At 41.5% G+C, this 25,108-nt stretch overlaps 1 protein-coding gene across 5 annotated transcripts in view; it reads left to right on the top strand.

Moving 5' to 3' along the window:
• The window catches only part of HEATR3 (HEAT repeat containing 3), a 47,787-nt gene that overhangs the window by 16,369 nt on the left and 6,310 nt on the right, over positions 1 to 25,108 (top strand). For 3 of the 5 annotated variants that reach the window (XM_070500742.1, XM_044761814.2, XM_070500743.1), the window contains 9 exons: positions 981 to 1,090; positions 3,037 to 3,146; positions 5,552 to 5,692; positions 7,184 to 7,461; positions 11,994 to 12,084; positions 12,194 to 12,351; positions 12,626 to 12,708; positions 13,661 to 13,797; positions 18,684 to 18,772. In XM_070500742.1, coding sequence (XP_070356843.1) covers positions 981 to 1,090; positions 3,037 to 3,146; positions 5,552 to 5,692; positions 7,184 to 7,461; positions 11,994 to 12,084; positions 12,194 to 12,351; positions 12,626 to 12,708; positions 13,661 to 13,797; positions 18,684 to 18,772 — 1,197 coding nt within the window. The remainder of the gene's footprint in view (positions 1 to 980; positions 1,091 to 3,036; positions 3,147 to 5,551; positions 5,693 to 7,183; positions 7,462 to 11,993; positions 12,085 to 12,193; positions 12,352 to 12,625; positions 12,709 to 13,660; positions 13,798 to 18,683; positions 18,773 to 25,108) is intronic. The other 2 variants (XM_070500744.1, XM_070500745.1) reach the window with 1 other exon arrangement.

The raw sequence follows: 25,108 nt of genomic DNA on the forward strand, positions 1-25,108 counted from the left end.
GATGTTAAGTCCTCAAATTTAAAATCATGCCAGCCTATTGCACGACGTAGTTCTGGGATGAAGGAGCTCGCTCTCTGGAGTGCCTCTAGTCCACTATCTGACTTTCACTTAAGGCTGTATAAAGAATATCCAGTTTTGATGAGAGGTGTCAGTCTTGTTCCCTTTGGAACAGTGGTTCTACTTGGGATGATTTGCCCCTCAGAGGACATTTGGCAATGTCCGGAGCCATTTTTGATTGTCACTGCTTGGGGGTGGGGGTTGCTACTGGCACATAGTGGGTAGAGGCCAAGGATGCTGATAAAGATCCCACAGTGCACATGACAGCCCCCCACACGCAGAAATATCTGGTCCAAAATGCCAGTCATGCCGAGATTGAGCAGCCCTGCTTTGGCGGGTGCTTGGATTATGCTGGAGGGGCAGGACTGCAGAGTGGCTCGGAGCCCCGACTTTGGAGCCGGCGTGCCTGGCTCTGAACCACAGCTTTGCCGTACATTAAGCTGCACGTCAGCAAACTCTCTGTACCTCGGTTTCCTATTTGTAGAGAGACTGGGGGCAATAGTTCATCTCCTTCGTAGGTTTGGGGTGAGGGTTAAATGACTTGATATATATTAAGTGCTTAGAAAAGTGCCTTGCACACAGGTGATACGTAGATGTTAGGTCTTACTATGAATTACCTTTCTTTGCCTTATACACTATCCTTATCACGTTAGATGAAATGCTTTGTATTGATTTTACGCTTGCATTTAAAATGTGAAATCCTTTATGTCTAGTTTGTACAATGACTTGTGAACCTCTCTTGTCTGTATTTCTTGACCAGAAAAGGGCAGGGTTGTGGAAACTGTACTGCTTATGAGGATTTGATTGGTTCCTTAACCACTCTAATTTCTGATGTTCAGTTTTTGTGATTCTTCACTATCATTAGTCTTCTTTGTTTAATTATTCTTTTGAACCAGGGTGCTAATCATGATATTTGGTTACAGTGTAGTGCTGGACTGGATTCAAATGAGATGTCTCCGGAAAAAAAAGATCGGAGCAGAAATTCTATTGAGAACATAGCCAATGAGGCCGTGAATGTGCTGTGGAATATCTGGTAAGATGCTTTCCAAGTGCAGCCTCCTGTTACGGTGCCCCGCAGCTGCAGAGTTCTCTTTCGCAGGCCTTTAAATCCATGATGCTGACGCTTGGTAGGAGGCGGTCTCAGGGGCCCTGAGGTCAGCCTTCCTTCCCAAGCCCTTTCCTCAGAGCATCACTACATCTGTTTTTTTGCTTTACAACTCTTCTCTCCAGTCATTGCTGCTGACAAAAATAAGAGGAAGCATGGCCGTTAGCACCTACTGCACCCCGTTTCTCCTGCTCCACTCACATACCTGAAGCAGCAGTTGTCTTAAAGCTAGTCAGGCCGCAGTGCACTAGCTGCTTGGCCTGGCATCTGGAATGAGAGAGGACCACAGACTGGCCAGTGGTTTGTTCCTCGACCCTGGCAATTGCCGTTTGACAGGGAGGTCAGTGCCTGAGAAGAGCTCCCCGGGAGGATGTAGGCCATGCTGCATTCCATGATGGTAGCAGTAGTGGACTGGAGTGGACTTGCTGTTAGGAATGAGAAGGGCTAGAAACACTACCTGGATTATTTTTTTCTACCCCATTTTATGTCCCACACTTCTAGCAAGATTCTGTCATGGTTCCTTATTTTCAATCTGCAGCAATTATAACTTCTGACCTAATAGCACAGATATTTCTTAGAATACAACATTAAGGATCCTGAAAAGCTGCCTACATAGCAATCTGAACTTGCTTAGGATTTCATTTTATACTGGTGGATACATTCCGCCAGAAAAATTGGCGAGATCAGATTGAGGAAATGGACTTTGAGCAAGCAGGTGGGTGCTGTTTTTCTGTGCATTAGAGAACTTAACTGATATAAATTGTTGAACTTGGAAGTTTTTTAAACATTTCTTTGAAAAGAACCTGAAAAAGTGATCTCCACCATGATCTCTTTCCTGAATGCCTGTGAGTCCTATCTGTATCATTTCCAGTTATCACAGCTCTTAACATTTTTGTTTCATAGTTTATCTTTTAAATTATATTTACAAATATATATATGTGATCTTAACTCATAGGTGCTTTATCTTCCTGATTATACCTGACTTTACTGATGGCTTCTTAAGGGTAGCTCACAGCAGTATTGCAGTAAGTGGATGGATGGATGGATGGATGGATGGAAAGAAAATAGTTTATCTTTAGATAACAGGATTGAATTTAATAATTTAGTCCGCTCTGATAGCTATTAGTGTGTCATGTATATGTGGTATTATGGAGGAATACTTTTCTCTGGAAATATTGATAAAATTATTATAATTAGCTCAGTTTACCCTGTATTTAGTATGTATGTTTATTAATGACATTGATAACATTAATATTGGTTCTTTTATTAAAAGGTAGTGTAATTTCAAAAATATTTTTTAAGTAATTTCTCTGTTGAAGACTGTACGTTGTTGAAATTATAATAGTGGTCTAGAAGGAATGAATAAAATTTAATTTTACTTTCTTTTAAATGTGTGCCTTTTTTGTGATAAATATGGAGACCTTTGACCCTCACTTGAACTTATTACTGTGGTCTAGTGGAAAGAACAGTCGGCTGGGCCCAAGGAACCACTACTGACAAAAATGTGTGATCTTTGGTCAGATCACTTCGCCTTTTGGGCCCTGGGTTTCCTCATCTATAAAACGAGGAGTTCAAGTAAATGATTGCTCAGATCTCTTCCAGCTCTAACCTTCTGTAAGGAAACTGGCATGTGGGTAAAGAAATTGGTTAAAAGATCCTACTGTGATAGAAATAAAAATACAGATAGCCGGTTGTGCTCTTGTACAGTGAATATGAGGGGGCATTGGTTTCTTCATCTGTAAAAATGGCGAGTGTTTGACTCCAATTCTTGTGTTCTTTTATAAAGCCTGATTTATCTTTTTGTGAATTTCTGTGGTTGATTTCTTGATGTTAAAATGTGAATAGTAAAACTTTTTTTTCCCCCTTCAATTTAGTGAATGCAGTAGTAGAGCAGTGTCTATATTCACCAAAGAAGGGTGTTTGGAGATTGTGTTAAAGTGTTTAAGTAGGTTTTCCACCAATGTTGACCTGGCTATTTCAGTAGGTAAGTGAAGAAAAGGTGATAATTTATTAAGTGTGGGTGGCCGTATTCAAAAATTGTTATTCAGACATAGCATGTTTATTCTTCAGGAGCAGTTTTTTTCTCATTGTATGTAAATGCATAGCTGAGTTCTGTTTGTTCTGAATCTTTTAAAATCTGTATTTAAAACTTTACTTACTCATAGAATTTTCCTACTCTTCCCTCTGAAAGGGAAGAAGGTAATTATGTGAGTATATATAGTTTCCAGTGTATTCCCATTCTTAGAAGACTTTATTAATTCTTGAAGCTTTCATCTTTCATTTACTGAGAAATAGTAACCCACAACTACCAGGCCTTTTAGCCAAAGTTAATTGGAATCTAGACTTATTCAAATGTCTTGTACCACTATCTCATACTTCCAGCAGAAAACTGATAACCTGTGGTTTTTTTGAGAGAGGAAAATAAGGGATTGAAATATCGCTGGGACCTGCTTTCCTTCTTTGGGACAAGGAAAGCACAGTCTGGCAGCTTCAGCTGCGTTGGCTCCCTTGGCTTCTCCACATGGGGTTAGAGAGCCATTGGGGGCCCTCACTCAGCAGGAGGAAGAGACAGAAACTGGAGAGTGGGTGGCTCAACAGAACTCTGGGGGAGAGTGGAGAAATGATTGATGAAAAGTGCTTCTCTTGTACCCATGATAATGGTGGGCACCCACCTCTCCTTTTATTTCCTATGCGTTTCTCCTGGCGAGGACAAAGTGTGTTTCCCTTACTGAAGTGTATTCCCTTACTGGTGTTTCTCTTGGCTCTAATGGATAAGCTTAGGAGAACAGAAAAGAAAAAGGAAATGGTGAAATAAACACTACTGGGAAAAATTTAAAAATCAGTTTCTTAAAATGGAGTCTCTGGCAGAAGGGAGATTTGTGAGTAAAAGTGAATTTAAAAACAGTTGAACTAAAAATTGGTAGATGACTTTTAATCTCAGAGAACAGTTTTTATAACAATAAGAGAATTTCAGGAAAGTTAGTTCATAGCATTTAAAAGAAGAGCTTCTCTCCTATTTTACTAACTTTGGTCTTTTAGATTGCTATTTTTTTAGTTTTTTTTCCTCTAATGAACTTTTAAAAAATGGATCAGGGCAAAGTAATTTTGCATTGTATAGTAGTGTTTTCCCTCTGCATTTAACTAGATTCATGATTTTTTAAACAAATGTCAAATTACTTTTGTTTTGAAAATTCAGCAGGGCTTGCAAATAGTAAAGTGAACTTATCTTGGCTTTTTGCTGAAGTGAATTTAATTAGTGTCTTAATGGAAAATGTTACATTTGCATATATGTCTATGTACATGTATGCATATATGTGGATTTGTATACAAATGTATTTTGGGAACCAAACTAGATCATAGCAATAGCATGTATTTTGACTAATTTGGATGGCCATGATCTACTTTGAAATTTATAGACCTAGAAAGAAGTGGATTTGTATAGAATACAGTATCTCAAAGAAAACAAATTTGGGCTTGCTTCCTCTTTTGTGCTTCGAAGATCTTTTCTGTCAACCTTTTATGCAATCCCAGTTGTTTTTATACTTTCAGTTAATTATTTCTAATATGCAAGTTGTAATCCATTGTCTTACTCTAATACTTTTTTTCTTAAAGAAATTGCTTAACCAGAAATAACTCTCAACTTTTAAGGTCATGCTGAATTTGAAAGAAGCCGGAGTGTCCCCAAACCTAGTGCTTGTTGTTAGTGATGGCAGGACTACTCTAAGAGTGTTGTCTGTGGCCTGATGTTTAGTCCACAGGCTGTTTGCTGCTGGTCCACCATGAGTACAGAAACTCAGGATGAACCTTTATAGTATGTTTTGTTTTTTGGTTTTGGGGGGTGTTTTTTTTCTGAGGAAGATTCTCCCTGAGCTAACATCTGTTGCCAATCTTCCTCTTTTTTTTTGCTTGAGGAAGATTAGCCCTGAGCCAACATCTGTGCCAGTCTTCCTCCATTTTATATGTGGGATGCCACCACAGCACAGCCAACAAGCAGTGCAGGTCCACACCCAGGACCCGAACCTCTGAACCCAGGTCGCTGAAGCAGAATGCACCGAACTTACCCACTAGGCCACAGGCTGGCCCCTATAAATGTTTATAGTAATTTCACATTGTCACAACATTTAAAAGCCTTTTAAATTGTTTTTAATAAAAGTGTAGTTCTGTAAAGAATTAGAAATTAAGAAGAAGAAAAGCAAAATGATCTCGAAGCACTGATAATTTGAGAAGCCTCATTTGTGTGTCCCATCCTTGAGGTAAAGCATATATATCCAAAAAGCGACGTGTATCTGAAGAAGTTTACAGATGCAAATGTTTTTGGATAAGTTATTCTGGTGTAAATTATACCAGCAGGAGTCATTTGTTTCTGAATATTTAATTTTTGTCTTTTAGCTTATTGTTTACAGACAGTGACCGAAGATAACCCAGAGCTACTGAGATCTTTCAGTGCCCCAGCATTGCATGTGCTGGAGTCAGCGATGCTTTCTCCTGTCAGCTCCATGGAATACCTTCTATTAAAGACACTGCTATCAGGTGCAATTTAGCCGTATGCAATAGTATGCTTGTTTAGTAACTCGTAATGGGTAGAGATGGAGGCCAAAATTGAATCATTCCTTCATTTCACATCAGGGCCTTCCACACTTATGTCTACTCTGAAAAATTTTAATATTTAAATAGAGATGCTTAATTCAAGCAGTTGTGCCTAGTTGCAAAGCCTTCTAGAATAGATTTGTTTTCAATCTAAAGAACTACTGTTGTCTGAAAAAGAAATGCTGTTGTCAGGATCCCCTCTTATTTATGAGCCAGTGAGTTCAGAAATTAACTGTGGCCACCCAGGACATGACCACTCACTTTTCTATAAGTTCTTTACCCCCAACTCTTTTCTCCTTGGAATTTCTAAATCCAGAAATGAGAAATAATCTGATGATCTGTTGAGTAACAGGTAGTTTATACAGTTTCTGTATATATTTTCCTCTTGCCCTTTAGCCTTGCAGAGGTGGTTTTTTCCAAAGTGGCAAAATACGCGTAAAAAATTTACCATCTTAACCATTTTTAAGGGTACAGTTCAGTGACGTTAAGTACATTCACATTGTTATGCAACCAGTCTCCACAGCTCTTTTCGTTTTGCAAAACTGAAACTCGATACACATTAAATTACGCTCCATTTCCTCCTCTCCCCAGTCCTCAGCAACCACCATGCTGCTTTCTGTCTCTATGAATATGACTACTCTAGGTGCCTCATATAAGTGGAATCATACGGTGTTTTTCTTTTTGTAACTGGCTTATTTCACTTAGCATAATGTCCTCAAAGTTCATCCATGTTGTAGCATGTGTCAGAATTTCTCTCCTTTTTAAAGCTGAGTAATATTTCACACTACATATATGTATACCACATTTTGTTGATCTGTTCATCCATGAATGGCCACTTGGGTTGCTTACACCTTTTGGCTTTTGAATAATGCTGCTGTGAATGTGAATGTAAAAATATATGTTTGAGTTCCTCCTTTCAGTTCTTTTGGGTATATACCAGGAAGTATTTTTATTTTTACAGTTGCTTTTTTTTTAATTAGTCTAACTACTTAATGGTAAGTCCTGTTCTATTTTGATAAGCGAAAAACCAAGAACCTGCTCTCTGGTTTGTTCGTGAGACCTTGGAATTTTAGTACATTCCATTCCACTCTTGGAATATAAGAAGCTACTTAGGAGAGCAACTCAGGTTAAGATGAAAGAAAGTGAGGCAACTTAATTTGTTGTTTCAGAAGAAACTTGATCAGTATTCTCTTGGTCTGCTGCTATGTGATGGATCAGAGAGAGGCCAAGGCAGGGAGATGATTGTGAAAGATTGTAATAAAGTGAGCTGCTTCTGTCTAAGGCTTTTTCACATTTAATAAAAACTGAACAAAGGCAGTAGGGTTAAGATTTTTTTGAAATTATACCTGAGCTTAAAAAACCAATCTTATGGAAACTGTATTCAATAAAAGATTTCACAGGCACTTCCTTTGTCCTTATGTTCATTTTTTCCAGGCACAATGTGGAATCTAAAAGACATTATTCCATCCAAGAGTCAGGCAGAAATCATAAATGCCATTCTAAAGATCTTATCTGAGGTTTTGGAAATGGATGCTGGCAAAATAGTTATTCAAATGAAGGAGGCTGAGACTCAGAAGTTAAAAACTGCTGCAGAGACCGAGGAAATATTAGAAAATGCTAATGGTGGTGTTGTGGTTGAAGATGATGAAATGGAAGAAACTCCTCCAAGAAGAAAAGTCAGAAGGAAAACTTTCATTTCAGATTTACTTCCAGTAAGTCAGATTGATGCTTTCAAACATAGATTAATACAGCTGTTTTCTTTCAAGACGTGTCCTAAGCTTTGTAGAAAAATGTTACAGCAAAATTAATTAGAAAGTGAATTTCAATAAAAATCAGTCATGTTTTCCCATTAACTCTCACTATAACATTAGAAATCTACTCCCAAAGGGGAAGAAAATCTCCTGTGTAAAATGAAACTTTTGTGTACAGATTTCAGAGTTGGGAGAGACCAAAACTTTTGCAACACTTTAGAAGCCCACAGTCATCTTCCTGACCCACCTCAGTTGCACACTGTCTCCCAGATTGTTTTCATGCTAAAGGAAGGGTTTTTTTTAGAATTTAAAAATAGTTTATTTGTTGGTTTTAGGTTTTTTAAATGCACATATGGTTTCTGTTTTGTTTTTTTTTTTAAGATTTTATTTTTCCTTTTTCTCCCCAAAGCCCCCTGGTACATAGTTGTTTATTTTTAGTTGTAGGTCCTTCTAGTTGTGGCATGTGGGATGCCGCCTCAGCTTGGCTTGATGAGCAGTGCCATATCCGTGCTCCAGCGAACCGGCAAAACCCTGGGCCGCCGAAGTGGAGCGTGCAAACTTAACCATTTGGCCACGGGGCCAGCCCCTGTTCTTTTTTTATTTGAGGAAGATTAGCCCTGAGCTAACATCCGCCACTAATCCTCCTCTTTTTGCTGAGGAAGACTGGCCCTGAGCCAGCATCCGTGCTCATCTTTCTCTACTTTATATGTGGGACGCCTGCCACAGCATGGCTGGTCAAGTGGTGTATAGGTCCACACCCCAGGCCGTCGAAACGGAGTATGCGAACTTAACCGCTGTGCCACCGGGAGAGCCCCACTTCATCTGTTCTTTGGTGTGGTATGAGCAGTTGTATCATATTGAAGCACTTTCAGTTTTATGTCTACATTTTTCCAGACAAGTTGCAGAATTATTTTGTTCAGTATGATAAATTTGTTAGATTTATTGTTATTAGGCTAAAACTATAGAATAACTAGAGAAGAGATGATACTTTGAAGAGAGTTCTTCTTGCAGCTACAGATGATATAAGCCTCAATTTATTCACATTTTCCTGTAGGAATTTTTACTTTGCTTGCATTGGCCCTTGCATCCTTACCTCTTTTATTTTAGTGTGTAGCCTTACCAAAGGAGCAAACCAGACTCTCATTTACCCACTGCTGCTGAGCAGAGGCAGTTGGGTGATGGTGAGAATTAATGGTGTTTGTCGTTTTGGCAGCCTGGGCGATTGTGGCACACTTGGGCTAGTAGGTGTGATGTCAGGGCAAGGGTACACAGTCTGGAGGCAGGAGACGCTTCAGCTGAGCCAGTCAGCAGAGAGGGAGCCATGCCATGGGAAAACGTCTCCCCCAAGGAAGGGGGACCAAGAGTTGGGCTTTGTTCATTCAGGTGCGCATTTTCTGTGCTCCTGCCCTGTGCCAGGCCCTCTGCCAGATGCTGATGATGGAAAGATGATTAAGACGTTTTTCCTGTCTTCAGGACCTTTTCCATCTTGAGAGGACAGACATATAATTATAATTTATTATAATGCCTGTGCTAAGAACAGTGCTGGGCTATGCACAGGTTTCTAAGGGAGTGGTTCCTACAGAGGAGGTTCTCCTGACTCAGCCCTGATGGGGAAACACAGGAAGAGGCTGTCAGGGAAGGCTTTTTGGACAGAACACTCGAGCTGTCTTAGAGTTAGAGTAGGAAACAGCATGGTGAAAGCAGGTTAGTGCTGTTCAGGGGGCCTGGAGGCAGGAAGATCAGCCAGGAAGCTGCTAAAGTCATTCTGAAGGAGGAGGATGAAGCCTGAACTGGAAGAATGCCATTAACGTCCTCTTGTAGTTTCTGCAATTTCAGACATGGCCTGTCCTGACTCATAGAAAATGAACTGAAGCTGAGAATTGTCTTAAGTCAGTGTTTTAGAGTTTTGATAAGTTTTTACCCATTAAGAATTCTTTGAATGGAATATACCTGAAAATAAATGTATCAGTACACTATTTTCTCTCATTCACAGACTTGTAAGGCATGCATTAGTGGTGTTTTAAAGAAATGCCGTAGTTAGCACTGCTTTCCCAATCCCCATGAGTAGCTGTCAGGTGCAAAGCCTCGTGCTGTGTGCTGGGTGGCACCGAATGAGGGGCTGTCCTGCCCTTGAGCTGCGTGCACATCATAAAGTGGCTTAAAAATCACAGACCCCCTTTCGGTGCAGGGGGTACGTATCTGAACCCCAGATTTACTCCTTGTCTCACCTGTGCATCTGCGTTAGTGTTGAGTAGAATTTAGAGTCAGTACAGGAGGGTAGACAGAGGCCTAGCTGTGCGCCTCGTCCTCCCAAAGGGGTGCTGTAAAGCACCTAGCAGCGTCTCCTTGGTCATCACTGCAAGGGTGAGCTGTAGGTCTGAGATGGACACAGCTTTAGCCACACGTGCAACGGCAAGTATCCCAAATCAGGGCTTGGGGCACCTGTGCAGCTGTCGGCAGTGCACTGACCTCGTCATGACTGGGCACACGTGCCATGTCTCACCACCAGGATTCCTGTCAGAGAGGAGGTGGAAGTGAGTCGGGCTGTCAGGAACTCTGGAGTAACTGGCGCCCTGCTGGGAGTGGGCGCAGGGCACTCTGAGGATTTTCCCCAACTCCAGCCTGGCTTCCAAGGGGCTCCTGGAGGGAGTAAGTGGGGATTGAGATCCTCGTCTACCAAGATTAAGTGCCACTGTTTAAAAAGTACTGGTAATTTAACTGCAATTTAAGAGAGACTTCCCTAAGTATTATTTTAAAATAGAATTTTGGTGCTATACAGTGCAGTGTTTTCTCCTAACAAAAGCTTGCTTTTTAAAGGCTGTTAACAGAACTGAGTAGCCTGGATGATTGACATGCTGGTCAGTGGGCCGATGTTGAAGTGCCAGCTGGGGGCTAGGCATCGTGCTGATGCGTGCCAGGAATGCAGATTTACAGTCCGTCGGCTCCCGGCTTTCACACTGCCCCGTGGCTTGTGCAGGAGTCCTTTGGAGTCCAAATCCTTAATGGCATCATTTAACTCAAGAAGCTGTAGTCACAAATAATGTAAAGAAAGAACCAACCCAAGTTGTTGTTTTAATATACGCAAAAGCAGAGTACTCCCCTCCCAGCTTCCACAGTTATCAGTTATCAAATCATAGTCTGTTTTATTTCATCTGTTTCCCCACCCACTCTCCCCTCTCGCTACTGAATATTTTGAAGCAAATCTCAGATGTCGTAACATTTCATCTAGATTGGTTCTTTATGTCAGATTGATAACAATAAGCAGCAGGAAAATGTTCTGAGCAGGAGAGTTATATAAAGAAGTGGAGCTTAATTCAGAGTTCCTCTAAGGCAGATTGTACGTTTGAACTGGTCGAGCGCCCAGCAGCAGCATGTCTTATTTAGCTGTGAGTCTGCTCTAATCAATGTCTATGTAGTTGAGCATCACACACAAGGCAAATAGGAATAATTTTGATATACAGTCTTGCCAGCAGTAAGAGGAACACAAGTACAGGGATTCCTGAGCTACATCTATTGAACTAGCAATTTGCTGCTTTTTTTTTTTTTTGAACATGGATTAAAATTGCTGCACAAAGAAGTTGCTGGAGAATTATAAATGAGTCTGAACATTCTGGGAAAAAAGTGGGAATATGTCACAGGAGCTAAAGATGTATTTTTAACCTTTGACCCAGTATTTCTGAGGATATAAGATATCCACATAATCTGAAATAGTCCACACTGGTGGAATGTTAATAAATTATAGTGCATCGATTTAGTGGAATATTGTGTGGCTGTTAAAAAGACAATTAGAAAACTGTTGAAGTTAGGAAATATTCAAACGATAAAATGTAGCTACTTCATTTTTCATAGGAGACTTGAGAATTAAAGTCATGTAAATTTACACAGCCCATTTTAAGAATGGTAATTGATAAGTTCATGTTATTTATTTCCAGAGGAAAAAGTCCCCCTCGTTCTTCAGTCTTAAAGAAATGCTTTATGGTGGTCTTCAAAGAAAGCAGGAAGCAAGCTCTTCTCCTTAGCCAAGCTCTGTTGGTCGTTTAAGGGCTTGTTAGTAGTTCTTGTTAATGCACTCTTTTCCAGAAAGACGTCTGAGCGTCTAAGAGGTTTGTTGTGTAAAGTGCCTGCTGTCTGAAGTGAACTCTCGTTGTAACCTTAGTGTGCTGAGCTCCTTCTTAACACACTAGGTTAAGTTTCAGGGTGAATTCAGTTCAGAATTCCTGAATATTTATCTGTCCTCCACAACTAACTAAGCGACACTTCGAGTGACCATGCAGATGGATGGAGGCCCAGGCAACAGTGGCGCGTGTGCTCCTCAGCACCAAGGAATCAGAGTGCCTGTTCCTGCTTCCAGCACTTCACCACTGCTCTTCTCCTGCCCACCCCCCACCTGCTGCATTCCACATGCAGAAATCATCTAGTAGGCCTTAACTAAGGAAATGCACACAAAAGTATTTTCCCAAATGTTTGAGAGTTGGTTGTTTGCTTTCTTTTAGCCCACTGACAAGGAGCTGAGAGAGACCATGGCGTTGCTGACAGCTCAGCAGACCGCTCTGGAACTTATTGTCAACATGTGCTGCAATGAAGGTTGGTTACTGTTCACATTTCGACCTTCTCCCCCTGCACTGAGAAGGCCGCTTCCAAGAGGATTTTCTTAAATATTCTGAAAGTTGTGTGTGATTTGCACTCTCCCCAGATGCTTCCGACGATGAATGGGAAGAGCTGTCTAGCAGCGACGAAAGCGATGCGTTTATGGAGGATTCCTGCAGTGAGGGTGGCGGGCAGCTGCTGTCTCCCCTCTGCCTCTCCCACGAGGTTCACTCTGCTCTCACCAGCCACCTCATCCCAAAGAAGGTAACCTGTTTTCAGTCTAGGCTCACTATGGAGCGTGGGAAAGGCTTGAGAAGGCTCTCCATTTTGTATACAAAAGAGGCTCCCACTCCAGGTGTAGTGAACAGTAAGACCTGGGGAACAAAACAGAATTCACTCTAGAGGAAGTAGGCTGAAGAGTGTCTTTGTCAAGCCTAACCATTTCACTTAGAAGTCCTAGGTCAGGATCTTATAAAGGGATTGGATGTAAATGACTCTGCTCTTTAACCTTTGCTTTTACTGCCTTTTTTAAATCTAGGTTTTTGAAAAAACTGCCTTTCCAAACAGCGTTGCAGTTGACATATGTTTTAGGAACCCCACTTGGAAACCTTTGATTAGAAAGTAAGAACTTTTCTATTTTCAAAACCATTTGTCGTTATGTTATTATATGAAATAGAGGACCATTAAATAGAAGATGCTGACTTCCTCCCAGACTCAAAAGCTCCAATCCTGTGTCTATTCCCTAGAGAAATATGTGCATATGCAGTAAAACATGAGAATGTACACGGCAGTGTGGTTCACAGTCCCCCAACCTGGAAACAAGCTCAGTGTCCATCAATGGCAGAATGGATAAATAAATTTTGACATAATCATACAGTAGAATACATACAGCAGTAAAAGGAATCTGAACTAGAACTGCACAACATGGATGCAACTTATAACGAGCAAGAAAGCAAGGCACAGAAGAATATACACATTGCGATTCAGGGTTTACAAGGTTCACAAACACTAAACTGTTTTGTTTAGGGACCCGTAGGTGGTGAACTTATAAAGAAAAGCAAGGAAATGTTTACCACGAAAGTCCAGATACTGGTGATCTGTAGATCTAGATGTCTACATTTATATATAGATATATAGAGGTCACCTTTAGAGGTCAGGGAGGTGGGTGTGATAGGGAAGGGATGGGGGGCTGTGAGGGTGCTGGCAGCGTTGATTTCTTACCCAGATGCATGAGTGTTTGCTTTATAAACTGTTTGTTAAACTCTGTATCTGCACTGAGAGCTTTACTCATGTATATTTCACAATGCAAAATAATTTTAAAGATGCCATGTGTAGAAATTTTTCTAAAGCAGATTCCTTATGATTCATAAATGAATTGTCCCTCAGAGGCCTTAAGTGCTCAAGCAATTGACGTAGTAGGTTATCAGTTCACCTTAGGATTCTTTGCTGACTGCCATAGACTTCCTGCTTACAGATACTCCAGTCAGAACCTGAAGCTTACGTTCAACTTTTATGTCAGCTTCTGTTGGGTGACTGGTGGGGAGACAGACGGCATTCTCTCACTTCCTTCCAGAATGAACACTATACAGTGCAGAGCCCTCGTGTGTCTCCAGAGTCTGGTGTCCCTCCTGGACGTGGACCATCTGGGAGGAGCCCCAGCCCTTCAGGCCCTTGCCCAACATCTGTCACAACTGCTTTTTTCTCAGCCAGGTAAATACTGAGGGCTTGTTGTGAAAGACTGCTCGGATTGAGCAGAAGTTTGAAGGAACAAAAATTTGGACTTTGTGGTTATACTTTGCCATCCGACCTGCAGAAACCTCTCCCAAACACTAGCAGTCATTTATTTATAGTTGCCAGTGGTACAGTCGAAACAAGGTGTGCAAGCAAGTCTATGGGTCATATTTTTCTTTTTTATTAAAATTGCTTGCATCTAGTTATGTCAGGCCAGTTAAGGCTGAGTCACAAATATCATAAATATAGGCCTCATTAAGATATTTTGGTAATTCTCTATTTTTAATTTTTCTAAAATATAAAACCATTTGATTGGGTAATGCATACATGTATTACAGAATTCAAGAGTTATTGAGATCATAAAGTAGAAAGCCTCCCTTCTTTGTTTCACACCATCCAGGTCCTCTCCCAGAGCCAGTCCCTGTCAGCAGTTTCTTGTGTATTCTTCCAAATTCTCAGTATAAAAGTGTGTATGTGTGTTTTAAGGCATATGGTGGAATACCATACACACAGTTCTGCACTCTGCTTTTTCCTAACACATATCTTTCTTCAAACACCTTCACATGCTAGGAGCTGAATCTCCAAACTGCAGGTCTCTGATGTGGATTAATTTCATTTGTCCATAAAAACCGAGAGACGTATTGTATGTGGTTAATTATTTTTTTCAAATGACTTGCCTGTACAAGGTTTAACGCATGCTCTTCTAACAGATTTTCATAGTTCGTTGTAGTGGAATCTCCTTTGGCTTAGCTACGTTGAACTGGGAGCTCACACCAAATGAACAAAACAGATAGACACTGAAACAGAAGAAAGGTAGTCTTTTATGCATTAAAGGAAAATTGTCCACGTCACTCTACCCAGCGTGCATGTCTGGGGTGAGAGTAACATGGGAGTGTGAATCTGCTGCTCGCTCGGCTCCTCAGGTTCACATGTCTTTAGGGGTTTTTTGAGGGTAAACTTGAAGGTGTATAATACCTGCTTTTTGCACTAAGGTTAGAATCTAACCACCAAATAAGATCTAACTCCACTGTGTCACCTTCAGTGTATCGTTCATATGTTTCATTGTAAACTGTTTAACATTTCCCCTTCTCAGACACGACATTATGTCCAACAGTTGAAAGTCTTAAGAGATCAAAACATGGTCAATTTTGACAAAATACAAGTGTCTGTGTAAGCATTCATTCAAGAATATTCCCCAGTTCTAGAGACATCTATTTTGCACTCTGTCCAGTTCATAAGAGGTGCTATGTGTTTAATGGCATATGTTTTAGAAGTTCTAGGTTAGTTTTTTTTAAATTAAGTAAATGAACATCCAGAAACGCATATATAGTTATTGTTCTGTCTCTACTGACTTTTCAACGTTTGTCAGTTAATGTGGAGTCTTCAGGTGGTCTCGAGCTGTGCATTCTTTAGCTGGCATAATCTTGTGAAGCCATGCCCCGCAGTACCAAAGACAGGATATAGACAGGATATGCACAGTGCTAGCCCCATTCCCATTCCAAACCAGGACTGGGCCAGCTCTGGAGTACACAGGCACTTGTCAGTGTGAGCTGGCCAGATTATGACTGTGGCTTTGTATTTCTCTCCCGGCCTTATAAACCTGGACGTAATCTGGATGGTATGGCAGGAAGAGGGTAGTTTTATCTGACTTTTGCTGGCATTCTAGCTCCCGTTAGCCCAGCAGGATGTTCCATGGGGTGGGGAGGGGATGGATGGCTGTTCCTCATGCCCACTCCCATCCACCCATTCCCATGGGTTCCCTGCAGGGAGTGGTAGCACACTGCTAGGCTCCACGCGAGCAGGACCTACCCTACCTCTTGCTGCTTTCAAGCTCTGTCTAAGCTGAGGGAACCGCGTCTGCTCTGGTTCCACAGTCTGCCCTCTCTTTCCTCTGGGCCTTTTCTCAGTGAAAATCTGATCAAGCTACCATAAGCCCCATCCCCAGGCAGCGTGGAGGGTTTATTTCACTTGGAATAAATGCACGTATTCTGTACCTCTGCCCTACAGAAGCACTTCGGTGTGTTTCTCCCAGTTCAGCTCCTTTTTGTGGTCATTGATGCTTGCTCGTTTATCACCCGGAAGGATCACAGGAAGAGCGTACCAAGCTGAGCCCTGGGGAAATAATGGAAAGTTTCTGAATTGTGGGAAAATAGAATTAAACACTTTGATTTTAAAGTAAATTCCAATTGCAGGGCTATTCTTGACATAATCTCTTCTTATCTGAATGAACTGTTTGATAAAGGATAATCACGTATATTTGGAGATGATATTCCAGTATAGTCCTTCTAAACATTTGGGATTTATTAAATGAGGTAATCCTATCCTATGGATTCTACATATGTGAACTCTTACTGGGAATCTGGCGGGTAGGATGAAGCTAAATGTCTCTACTTTTTCGTGTTACCACGTTTGACATTTACTTATATTCTTTAACAATACCACTTGTGTTGACCTTTACTGAGAATTTGTCAGAAAGGCAGAATGATGTGAAATTCCGTTCCCCAATTTGGATAAATGACCAGAAATGTGAATTAAGTAGAAATTGCCAACATATTTTTCTTAATTCAGGCAGAGTATGAATTACACATAATGTAAAACAGTTGTGTTGTTTAGATTAGAGTTTTGAATCTAAGGTAATGCTTATTTTCCTGAGAATGGAGGACAGAAAAAAATTGATTCTGAGATATGTTCTAGTTTGTATTGAGTTCTTCACAACATGACTCGTTTTATGTGTAGTATGAATTTCTAGGGCCACACTTACAACTTTAATCAAATAGAAATACAACGTACATTTCAGAACCAGCGTGGTGACTTTTGAAGTTTGATGGTAACGACTTGATACCAGTTTTTGAGTGCCTGTTGGGTACGAGGCTGTATGACCTCGGCGCTCTGACCTCATCTTCCTGATGAGGAAGCTGAGACTTAGGGAGCTTGAGAAACTTCTTGAAGGTCATTCATTCTTTTAATGTGTTATTTATTGAACACTTCCTTGATGCCATGTGCTGTTCGAGGTCCGAGGGATACAGATGTGAACAAGATGGGCAAGGCCACTATGCTCATGGAGCTTGCATTCTCGTGTAAATAAAATTTTGATGTAATTTCAGCTATGAAGAAAAACATAGAAGCTGAATGGTGTGAGGTGCTGCATTAGGCAGTTTGTGTGGAAAGTCCTCTCTGAGGAGGTAACATTTGAGCAGATACCAAAACGAAGTGAGAGGTTACATCCTGTCAAAGGCAGGATCCGTCCCAGTCTGTCTGACCCTAAAACTCTCGCATTGTCTGTTCTGTGATACTTAGGGAAAGCCTCACAGCTCTATGTAATGCAGAGCTGAAAATGAGAGAGCCAAAAATATGGTAAGCTTTGAATCAAATTTGTGCAGAAGCTGTCCCTGCTTTCATGCAGACAGCCTAAAAAGGGGCGTCAGAATCTTTATAGGGTCCCGGGCACCACAGGGCAGAAAGCCGAGGTATCTATTGCTTCATAAAAAATCACCCCAAAACTTTGCAGCTTAAAACAGCAATAATCACAGGCTGTTTCTCATGGCTTCTATAGGTCAGGAATTTAGACAGGGCACAACCGAGATGGTTTGTCTGTACTCACAATGTCTAGGCTTATGGTTCTCAACTGGGAGCAGTTTTGCCCCCCAGGAACATTTGGCAGTGTCTGGAGGCATTTTTTGTTGTTACAACTTGGGGTTGCTGCTGATATCTAGAGGGTAGAGGCCTGGGATGTTGCTAAACATCCTACAGTGCATAGGAGAACCTATACACACATCAAAGAACGATCTGGTCCAAAATGTCAGTGTGCTGAGGTTGAGAAACCCTAGCTTAGGGCCTCTGCTGGAAAACTAGGAGTTAGCATCATCTGCAGTCTTGTTCCCGCACGTGTCTGACAGTTGGTCCTGGGGCTGTCAGCCAGAACACCCACAAGTAACCTCTTCATGTGACCCGGGCTTCCTCACATGGGGGCTGAGTCCCAGGGCAAGAGTCGAGAGAAGAGAGGGCACACACGTGAGCCAGTGGAAGTCGTGCTGCCTTTTGTGACCTGGCCTGTCACTTTAATGTGTTCTGTTGGTTGAAGAGGTCACAAAGTGCCACCTAGATTCAAGGGGAGGGAAAATAGACTCCACATCTTTATGGCAGGGGCAGGGTTCTGGAAGATCATGCAGAACTGGAAATACTGTTGTGGCTATTTATGTAAAATGAAATCTACCACGCCAAGTCAGTCACTTTTCCTTTCCACCAAAGGGTTAGGGAGCCAGCGCACCCCGGCTCGCTCACCCTTCTGTGTGACGGTGTTAGCATAACTGTCTATTGTTCTTGTTCTGTTTGTCCCACGTGGGAAAAAGAGACCGTGAGAAAAGAGTAAAATGGGCAGGGGAGAGAAGGGGAAGTCAGATCAGTGAAAACATTAGAAATCACTGAAAACCAGTGCCAGGCCACTGCACAAGCAACAGCTCTTGGCTAGGCAGTGGGTCAGGCTGGCGAGGAAGCACTCTTGCTCGCGTGGTGACTCTACTCTAGGTCTGCCCAGCACTGTGATGGTGATCTCTGAAAAGCTGAATTCAGTCTGCAAAAGCTGGCTCAGGTGTGTCACATGCTAAAGGGTGAGTCAAATGAGAATCCAGTGTCTGGAAGCCAAGAACTGTCTGAAGAACACTCCCTGTCATGGTTATTTTAATGGTAGTCGTCCTTCAAATGCAAGTATATGGTTCCCACGGGGCTGTTTACTAGAAGTTTTGGCTTAAATATCAAGTGTTTTTATAATTATAGCATGTATTAACATTTGACATGCTTTGTTTTGATTCTTTTTCTATAGAATGTCTTGGAGAAAGACAAATTTATATTTCATTCTTGTGTTTTAGATTTTGCTAAGCATGTTGACTTTCTAGAAGCCATAAGTAGTGCCTTGAGGGCCCTTTTGCAAACAATGGCCTCCAAGAACATTTCTCAGGTAAGATTTTTAAATGTTTATGTGAAACTAGCAAAGATTATGTATTATGGAGGCAAAATTCATTACTTAACTTTTTTTATGTATTTGTGTCTGTTATCAGAGTAATGCATGATTTTTATTTATTTATTTTTTTTTTCTTTTTTCCCTTTGAATTTCATCTGCTTCAACTTTGTTATATAAGAATTCTTTTTTTTCCCTAAAGATTGGCACCTGGGCTACCAACTGTTGCCAATCTTCCTGTTTTTTTCAAAGATTGGCACCTGGGCTAACAACTGCTGCCAATTTTTTTTTTTTTCTGCTTTATCTCCCCAAACCCCCCCTGTACACAGTTGCATATCCTAGTTGCACGTCCTTCTAGTTGTGGGATGTGGGACGCTGCCTCAATGTGGCCTGACAAGCGGTACCATGTCTGCGCCCAGGACCCGAACCCTGGGCGGCCGCAGCGGAGCACATGAACTTAACCACTCGGCCATGGAGCCGGCCCCGCATGATTTTTATGGTTTACAAGGATTTACATTTGTACAATTAATCCTTGTAAAAAGAAAATAAAAATGCTTTAAATAAAAAGTAAGATCTTCTCCTTCTCCCCACCACCACCACCAACATACATATAGAAGATTTTTATTGATCTAACTTATTTGACATGTGTTGTAAATATTTTTACTGAATGTCATTTGTCATTTTTTTAACTTTTTTTTTTTCTGAAGAAGATTTGCCCTGAGCTAACATCTGTGCCAGTCTTCCTCTATTTTGTGTGTCGGTTGCCGCCACAGCACGGCTGACAAGTAGTGTAGATCTGAGCCTGGAATCTGAACCTGTGAACCTGGGCCCCCAAAGCTGAGCATGCCAAACTCAACCTCTATGCCAAGGGGCTGGCCCCCTTTTTTTAACATTATATTACAGAAATTTTCAAGCGTGCCCTCCTGATCCTCCACAGTGATCCATTTGCATCTCTGTGATAGGTGCCTTATCACTTTTATTTTTTTTAATTAAGGAAATTTTCTAACATTCCAAAAAGCAAATAATAGTATAACGAACCTGCAGGCTCTATCACCAGCTGTCAACAGATTCTCAACATCCTGTCATTCTTGTTTCATTCATCTCCCCTATATTTTTGGGTTTTGCTTCCTGGAGTTGTTTAAAGCAAGTCATATTATTTCACCCGTAAATATTTTATTATGCGCTTCATTATGTGTCTGTGACAGAAAATGAACTTTTAGGGGCCGGCCCCGTGGCCAAGTGGTTAAGTTCGCACACTAGGCTTTGGCAGCCTAGAGTTTCGCTGGTTCAGATCCCAGTCATGGACATGGCACTGTTCGTCAGGCCACACTGAGGCGGCATCTCACATAGCATAGCACAAACAGAGGCACTCACAACTAGAATATACAACTATGTACTGGGGAGCTTTGGGGAGAAGAAGAAGGAAAACAATCTTTAAAACAAGAAAGAAAATGAACTTTTAGAGAACTTAACCACAATACCATTACCCCTAACCCCCAAATTAACAGACATTTCTTTTGGTTTTGTGTGTGTGTGAGGAAGATTGGCCCTGAGCTAGCATCTGTTGCCAATCTTCCTCTTTTTACTTCAGAAAGATTCCTGCTGAGCTAACATCTATGCCAGTCTTCCTCTGTTTCATGTGGGACACTGCCACAGCGTGGCCTGATGAGCGGTGCTGGGTCTGCGCCCGGGATCTGAACCTGCAAACCCTGGGCCACCAAAGCAGACGGGCAAAGTTAACTGCTACACCACTGGGCCAGCCCCCAGACGTTTCTTAATTTATCATTTGATATGCCGCCTGAGTTCAGTTTTCCTGATTGCCTTAGAAATGTCTTTTTCAGTTGCTTTGTTTAAATCAGAATCCCACTCGTTGCTTTTAACAGCTTTAGTGAGATTTAATTTACATACCATACAATTCACCCGTTTAAAGTATGCAACTCAGAGGTTTTTAATGTATTCCTGGATTCTTGGGTCTCCTAATCTGTAACCTTTCCCCTGCCCAGCCCCCTTCCCCATGCTATTCATCCGTTGTGGACGCTGTCGCTTGTGCTGTAGCATCTTCTGCATTCTCAGATTCGGCTGGTTTACTGCAGTGGTATTGTTCAGTATGTCCCTCTATCTCCCATGTTTCCTGTAAACTAGGAGCTGGGTCTAGAGCCTGAATTAGATTCCGGATCAGATTTTTTTGGCAAAAACAATTCATGGTGTTGTTCCTACTTTTATATCACAAATCACATAATGTCGTAAGATACTGACGTTAAGGTTAATCAGCGTGCTCACTTAGTGGTTGTAGCTCCCAGTGATTGCTGTGGTCTAGATGCATCATTTCATTACAAAATGGAGATATCCTAATTGTGTCATTCCTTTTACATTTGTTAGCTATGCTTCTTCTATAAATAAGAACTTTCTGTCTTTGATTATTTGGTAATTTTGAAATAAAGTTCATTCAAAAAAAGACAAGATAAATGTATGATTCTCCCCCCACCCTTTTTTCTGGAATAATTAGTTGGTGCCCCAGCCAGTCTCTAAGTGACCAGTGAAGTGGTTTTTTTTGAAGTATCATTATAACTCAGGGGTTTTTATAGATTTGTGTTTCATTCCATTGTAGTCATTCTTTTTGATGCAAAAGTTGTCCCATCCTTAGCTAGGAGTCTGTTCAGCTTGGCTCCTGTCTCCCTTTGACGTGGACCCAGCAGTTCTGATAGCTTCCAGGCACAAGGCCGTGTCCAACACTCATCTTGTACTTTTACTCTTTAAAACCTGACATCAGTTTTTTCAAGAAGCACTGATTTCTTTGGTGGGAAATTAAATTTTGGAGTGCTTACTGCTACTGTGTGATTGCTTCTAGACCTTCTAAGTGGAAATAGTATTTTTTAGGAAGATAAAAATACATCATAATTTCATGCTGATATTTTCAGTTTAAATAAAAAGAGTAAAGTGTTTTTACTTAACTTTTGATTATATAATTGTATCTTTTTGGTCCTGGAAATTTTGCGTCTTAGTGATATTTAAATTATCATTTGCTTTATCCTACAGAATGTATTTAATTCAAATTTGTTTCAAAATGACAATGCTGTTATGATTACTAACAGTACACTGCCGAATGCAGTTTCAGCTTTCTTTGTGATTCTTCTCGTCCTTAGGAAAATCCCTCTAGGACTATACGGTCCAATTGCTGTGTTTTAAAGTTGCTTAAAAAAATTCTCTATGTGTCTTGTTATAAACTTAGCTTCAGTTGTTGCAGCTTTTTATTTTTTGAGACTTTTTTTGTTTGCTTTAGTTTTTATTTTTTAATTATAAAAAATAATTACAGTTTCAGAGTTAAAACTGAAGCAAGAGATAGAGAAAAATATGGTATATACATACAATGGAATATTTTTCACTTTAAAAAGAAATGGAATTCTGGTACGTACTACAGAAGGGGTGAACCTTGAAGGCACAAAAGGACAGGGAGTGAATGATTCCACTGTGAGGTGCCTGGTGTAGTTGGATTCAGAGGCAGGAAGGAGTGGAGTAGTGGTTACCAGGGCTGAGGGAGAGGGGGAGCAGAGTCAGGGCCTCGTGGGGACGGTTTCCATATGGGATGATGAGAAGGTCCTGGCGGTGGGTGGTGGCGATGGTTACGCAACAATGTGAATGTGCGTACTGCCACTGAACTGTGCGCTTAAAAATGGTTAGATGGTACACTTTACATTACGTGTACTTTATTCAAGAAAGATATTTAGAGAGGTCTAGCTTCTATCCCTTTTGCCCTGTTCTTTTCTTTCTGCCGTTGATAATCATCCTTTTTAGGTTTTTTTTTTTAAAGATTTTATTTTTCCTTTTTCTCCCCAAAGCTCCCCAGTACATAGTTGTGTATTTTTAGTTGTGGGTCCTTCTAGTTGTGGCATGTGGGATGCCTCCTCAGCATGGCCTGACGAGTGGTGCCATGTCCGTGCCCAGGATCCGAACCAGGGAAACCCTGGGTTGCTGAAGTGGGGCGCGAAACTTAACCACTCCGCACTGGGGCTGGCCCCTTGGGTTTTGATTTATCATTCTTTTGTTCTTTTTTTGAAAACATAAGCCAGTATATATATATATGTTTGTATTTCACCCCTTTTCTTAAAAGTAGTGCTCTCCACCTTGCTCTTCTTCTCTCCCTTTCCAATCATCATAGTATACAGATGTCGTTCTTTTTTCTTTCTACAGCTTCATATTCCTCCATTAGGTAGATGTTCCATATTTATTCAGCCTGTCCGCTACTGATGGCTATTTGAGTAATTTTCAGTCTTTTGCTATTATAAACAGCACTGCAAGGAATAGCTTTTTTACAGATGTTGTTTTGTGTTTTGCTGTTGTGTCTTTGGGATAGATCCCTAGGAGTGGGCTTGCTGGGGTGGAGAGGGGACAGATTGCCGTGTTTCCGCATTGCTGTGGTCTCCTCCTCAGGTCAGCCGTGGCGAGCCCCCACAGCCGTGTTGGAGAGTGCCTCTTTTGCCGCAGCCTCACCAGCAGGGTGGGTTGTCAGAATGTTGGATTTTTACTGAATTGCTAGGTGACAAATTATATCTCAACTTTAATTTGCATTTCTCTTATTATGAGGAGGTTGGACATCTTTTAGTGTGTTTTAAGGGCCTTTGCATCTCTTTTTCTGTGACCGTTCCTGTCTTTCACCAGCTTTGCTATTGGGTTGGTAGTCGTCGTCTTTGTATGTAAGAGCAAATCTAGGGCCTTACCTCAGTCTACTGAAGCAGAAACTTTGGGGAGGGCTCAGCAATCCATGTTTTAACAAGTTCTCCGGGTGATTCTCCCACACACTAAAGTTTGAGAACCGCTGTTCAAAACCATCCTTGCTCTTCCTACAATCCCCCAGTTTGATTAACACGTCATCAGACCGTCCCACCCGCTTCTCTCGGTTGCAGTCATCTGCTGCCCTCTGAGGCACTTCCTGTTTCTTGAAGATTCCTGCTGTTGGGCTCTGTAACTCTTCACTAGTCCTGTCACAATTCTAGGTGACTTTACTGTCCACGCAGATGCCCTTTCCAGTAACGGCTTCGCAGCTCTTGGCCTCCTTTTCTCCAGTGCTCCTGTCTTCCTCCTCCCTTAGTCACTCCATGGCCGGCCACTCTTCTAGAGTGGTGCTCCCAAAACTTTATCTTGTCCAGAATTTAATGGGACTGTCTGCTGTTTCACTGTTAAATATAGTATGCTGTTGGCTTCTAATATAAACTTTTTATTTAAAAAAATTTTTCTTTAAGGAATGCCACTCCTAAGCTTGGTCCTTTAAAAACTTCATTCCCCTACCCTCACCTTTTGCCAGCATGTGTCAATGCCCTGGGGGACTTTGAAAGCCTGATGTTGAAGATAAAGCATTTATCAGTCTGGTTCACTGAGGGTAACATGGAACAGAGACGTCACCACCATCTATCTCTGCCACTAATTGGAATATAGGTTATCAAGAAATAAATTGCTTTGAATCACTAAAAAAAAAAAAAAAATTTTCCTTTATATATTTGAGAATTTTTTCTAAGAACGTAATTTTTGACCCTCAGTTTCTGTGAAATGAGAATGGTAATAATACCTGCCCTGCTGTGTGGCTATTGAGAGGATCCAAAAACCCTATGTAGGGCCTATAGGAATATGAAGTTTTTCATTGATTTTCCCATGGTGTTCGGACAGTAGCTTACTGGGTCAGCCAGATGTTTAAAGAAAATTCCTCAAAGCCCGCGCACAGTGACCCATTCATATGTCTTAAGATCATGCATTCTCAGGTTGGCATGAGTGAGAAGGAGCCTGGCTCTCCAGTGCATTCTGTGGAGAGGACATCAAGGACTAGGTTGCTGAGTGACGGCACCAGGAGCGAATACAGCTGTGCTGCTTCCCTGTGCTCTGCACATCGCGGGTCTGTACACGCTGGGCCGCCCACGCTTGTGAGCCGTGCTGGTGCTGCACAGCGCACCCTTCCTGTTCACGGCAGCCTCGGCCCAGCCGTCAAGAAGAGTTGGTGGAATTTTTTTCATGAGAGTATTTTCTGAGAAATGTGGGCCTGCTAGCTGTTACCTCTAGATTTGGCAGAAGCAATGCAAATGATTCAGAAATGAGTTTGAGGATTAGAACTGTTCAGTACTGCTATAGGTAATAACAGCGAAGATGGAGTGAGGGCTGTGTACGCATTATTTACTCCTCGCAGTAACTCTGTAGGGAGGTTACTTCGCCTGTCCCCATGTTCCCGATGGGGACGTGGGGAATCTAGTGGGTCACTGACTCGTGCTGGCGTGTGAGTGGGAAGTAGTGGGGCCGGGATTTGGATCCGAGACGTCAGGCTCCAAATCCCAGGCCTTCATCACCACACTCTGC

This window comes from Equus asinus, chromosome 28 (assembly GCF_041296235.1).
Source record: "Equus asinus isolate D_3611 breed Donkey chromosome 28, EquAss-T2T_v2, whole genome shotgun sequence".
Classification (NCBI taxonomy): domain Eukaryota; kingdom Metazoa; phylum Chordata; class Mammalia; order Perissodactyla; family Equidae; genus Equus; species Equus asinus.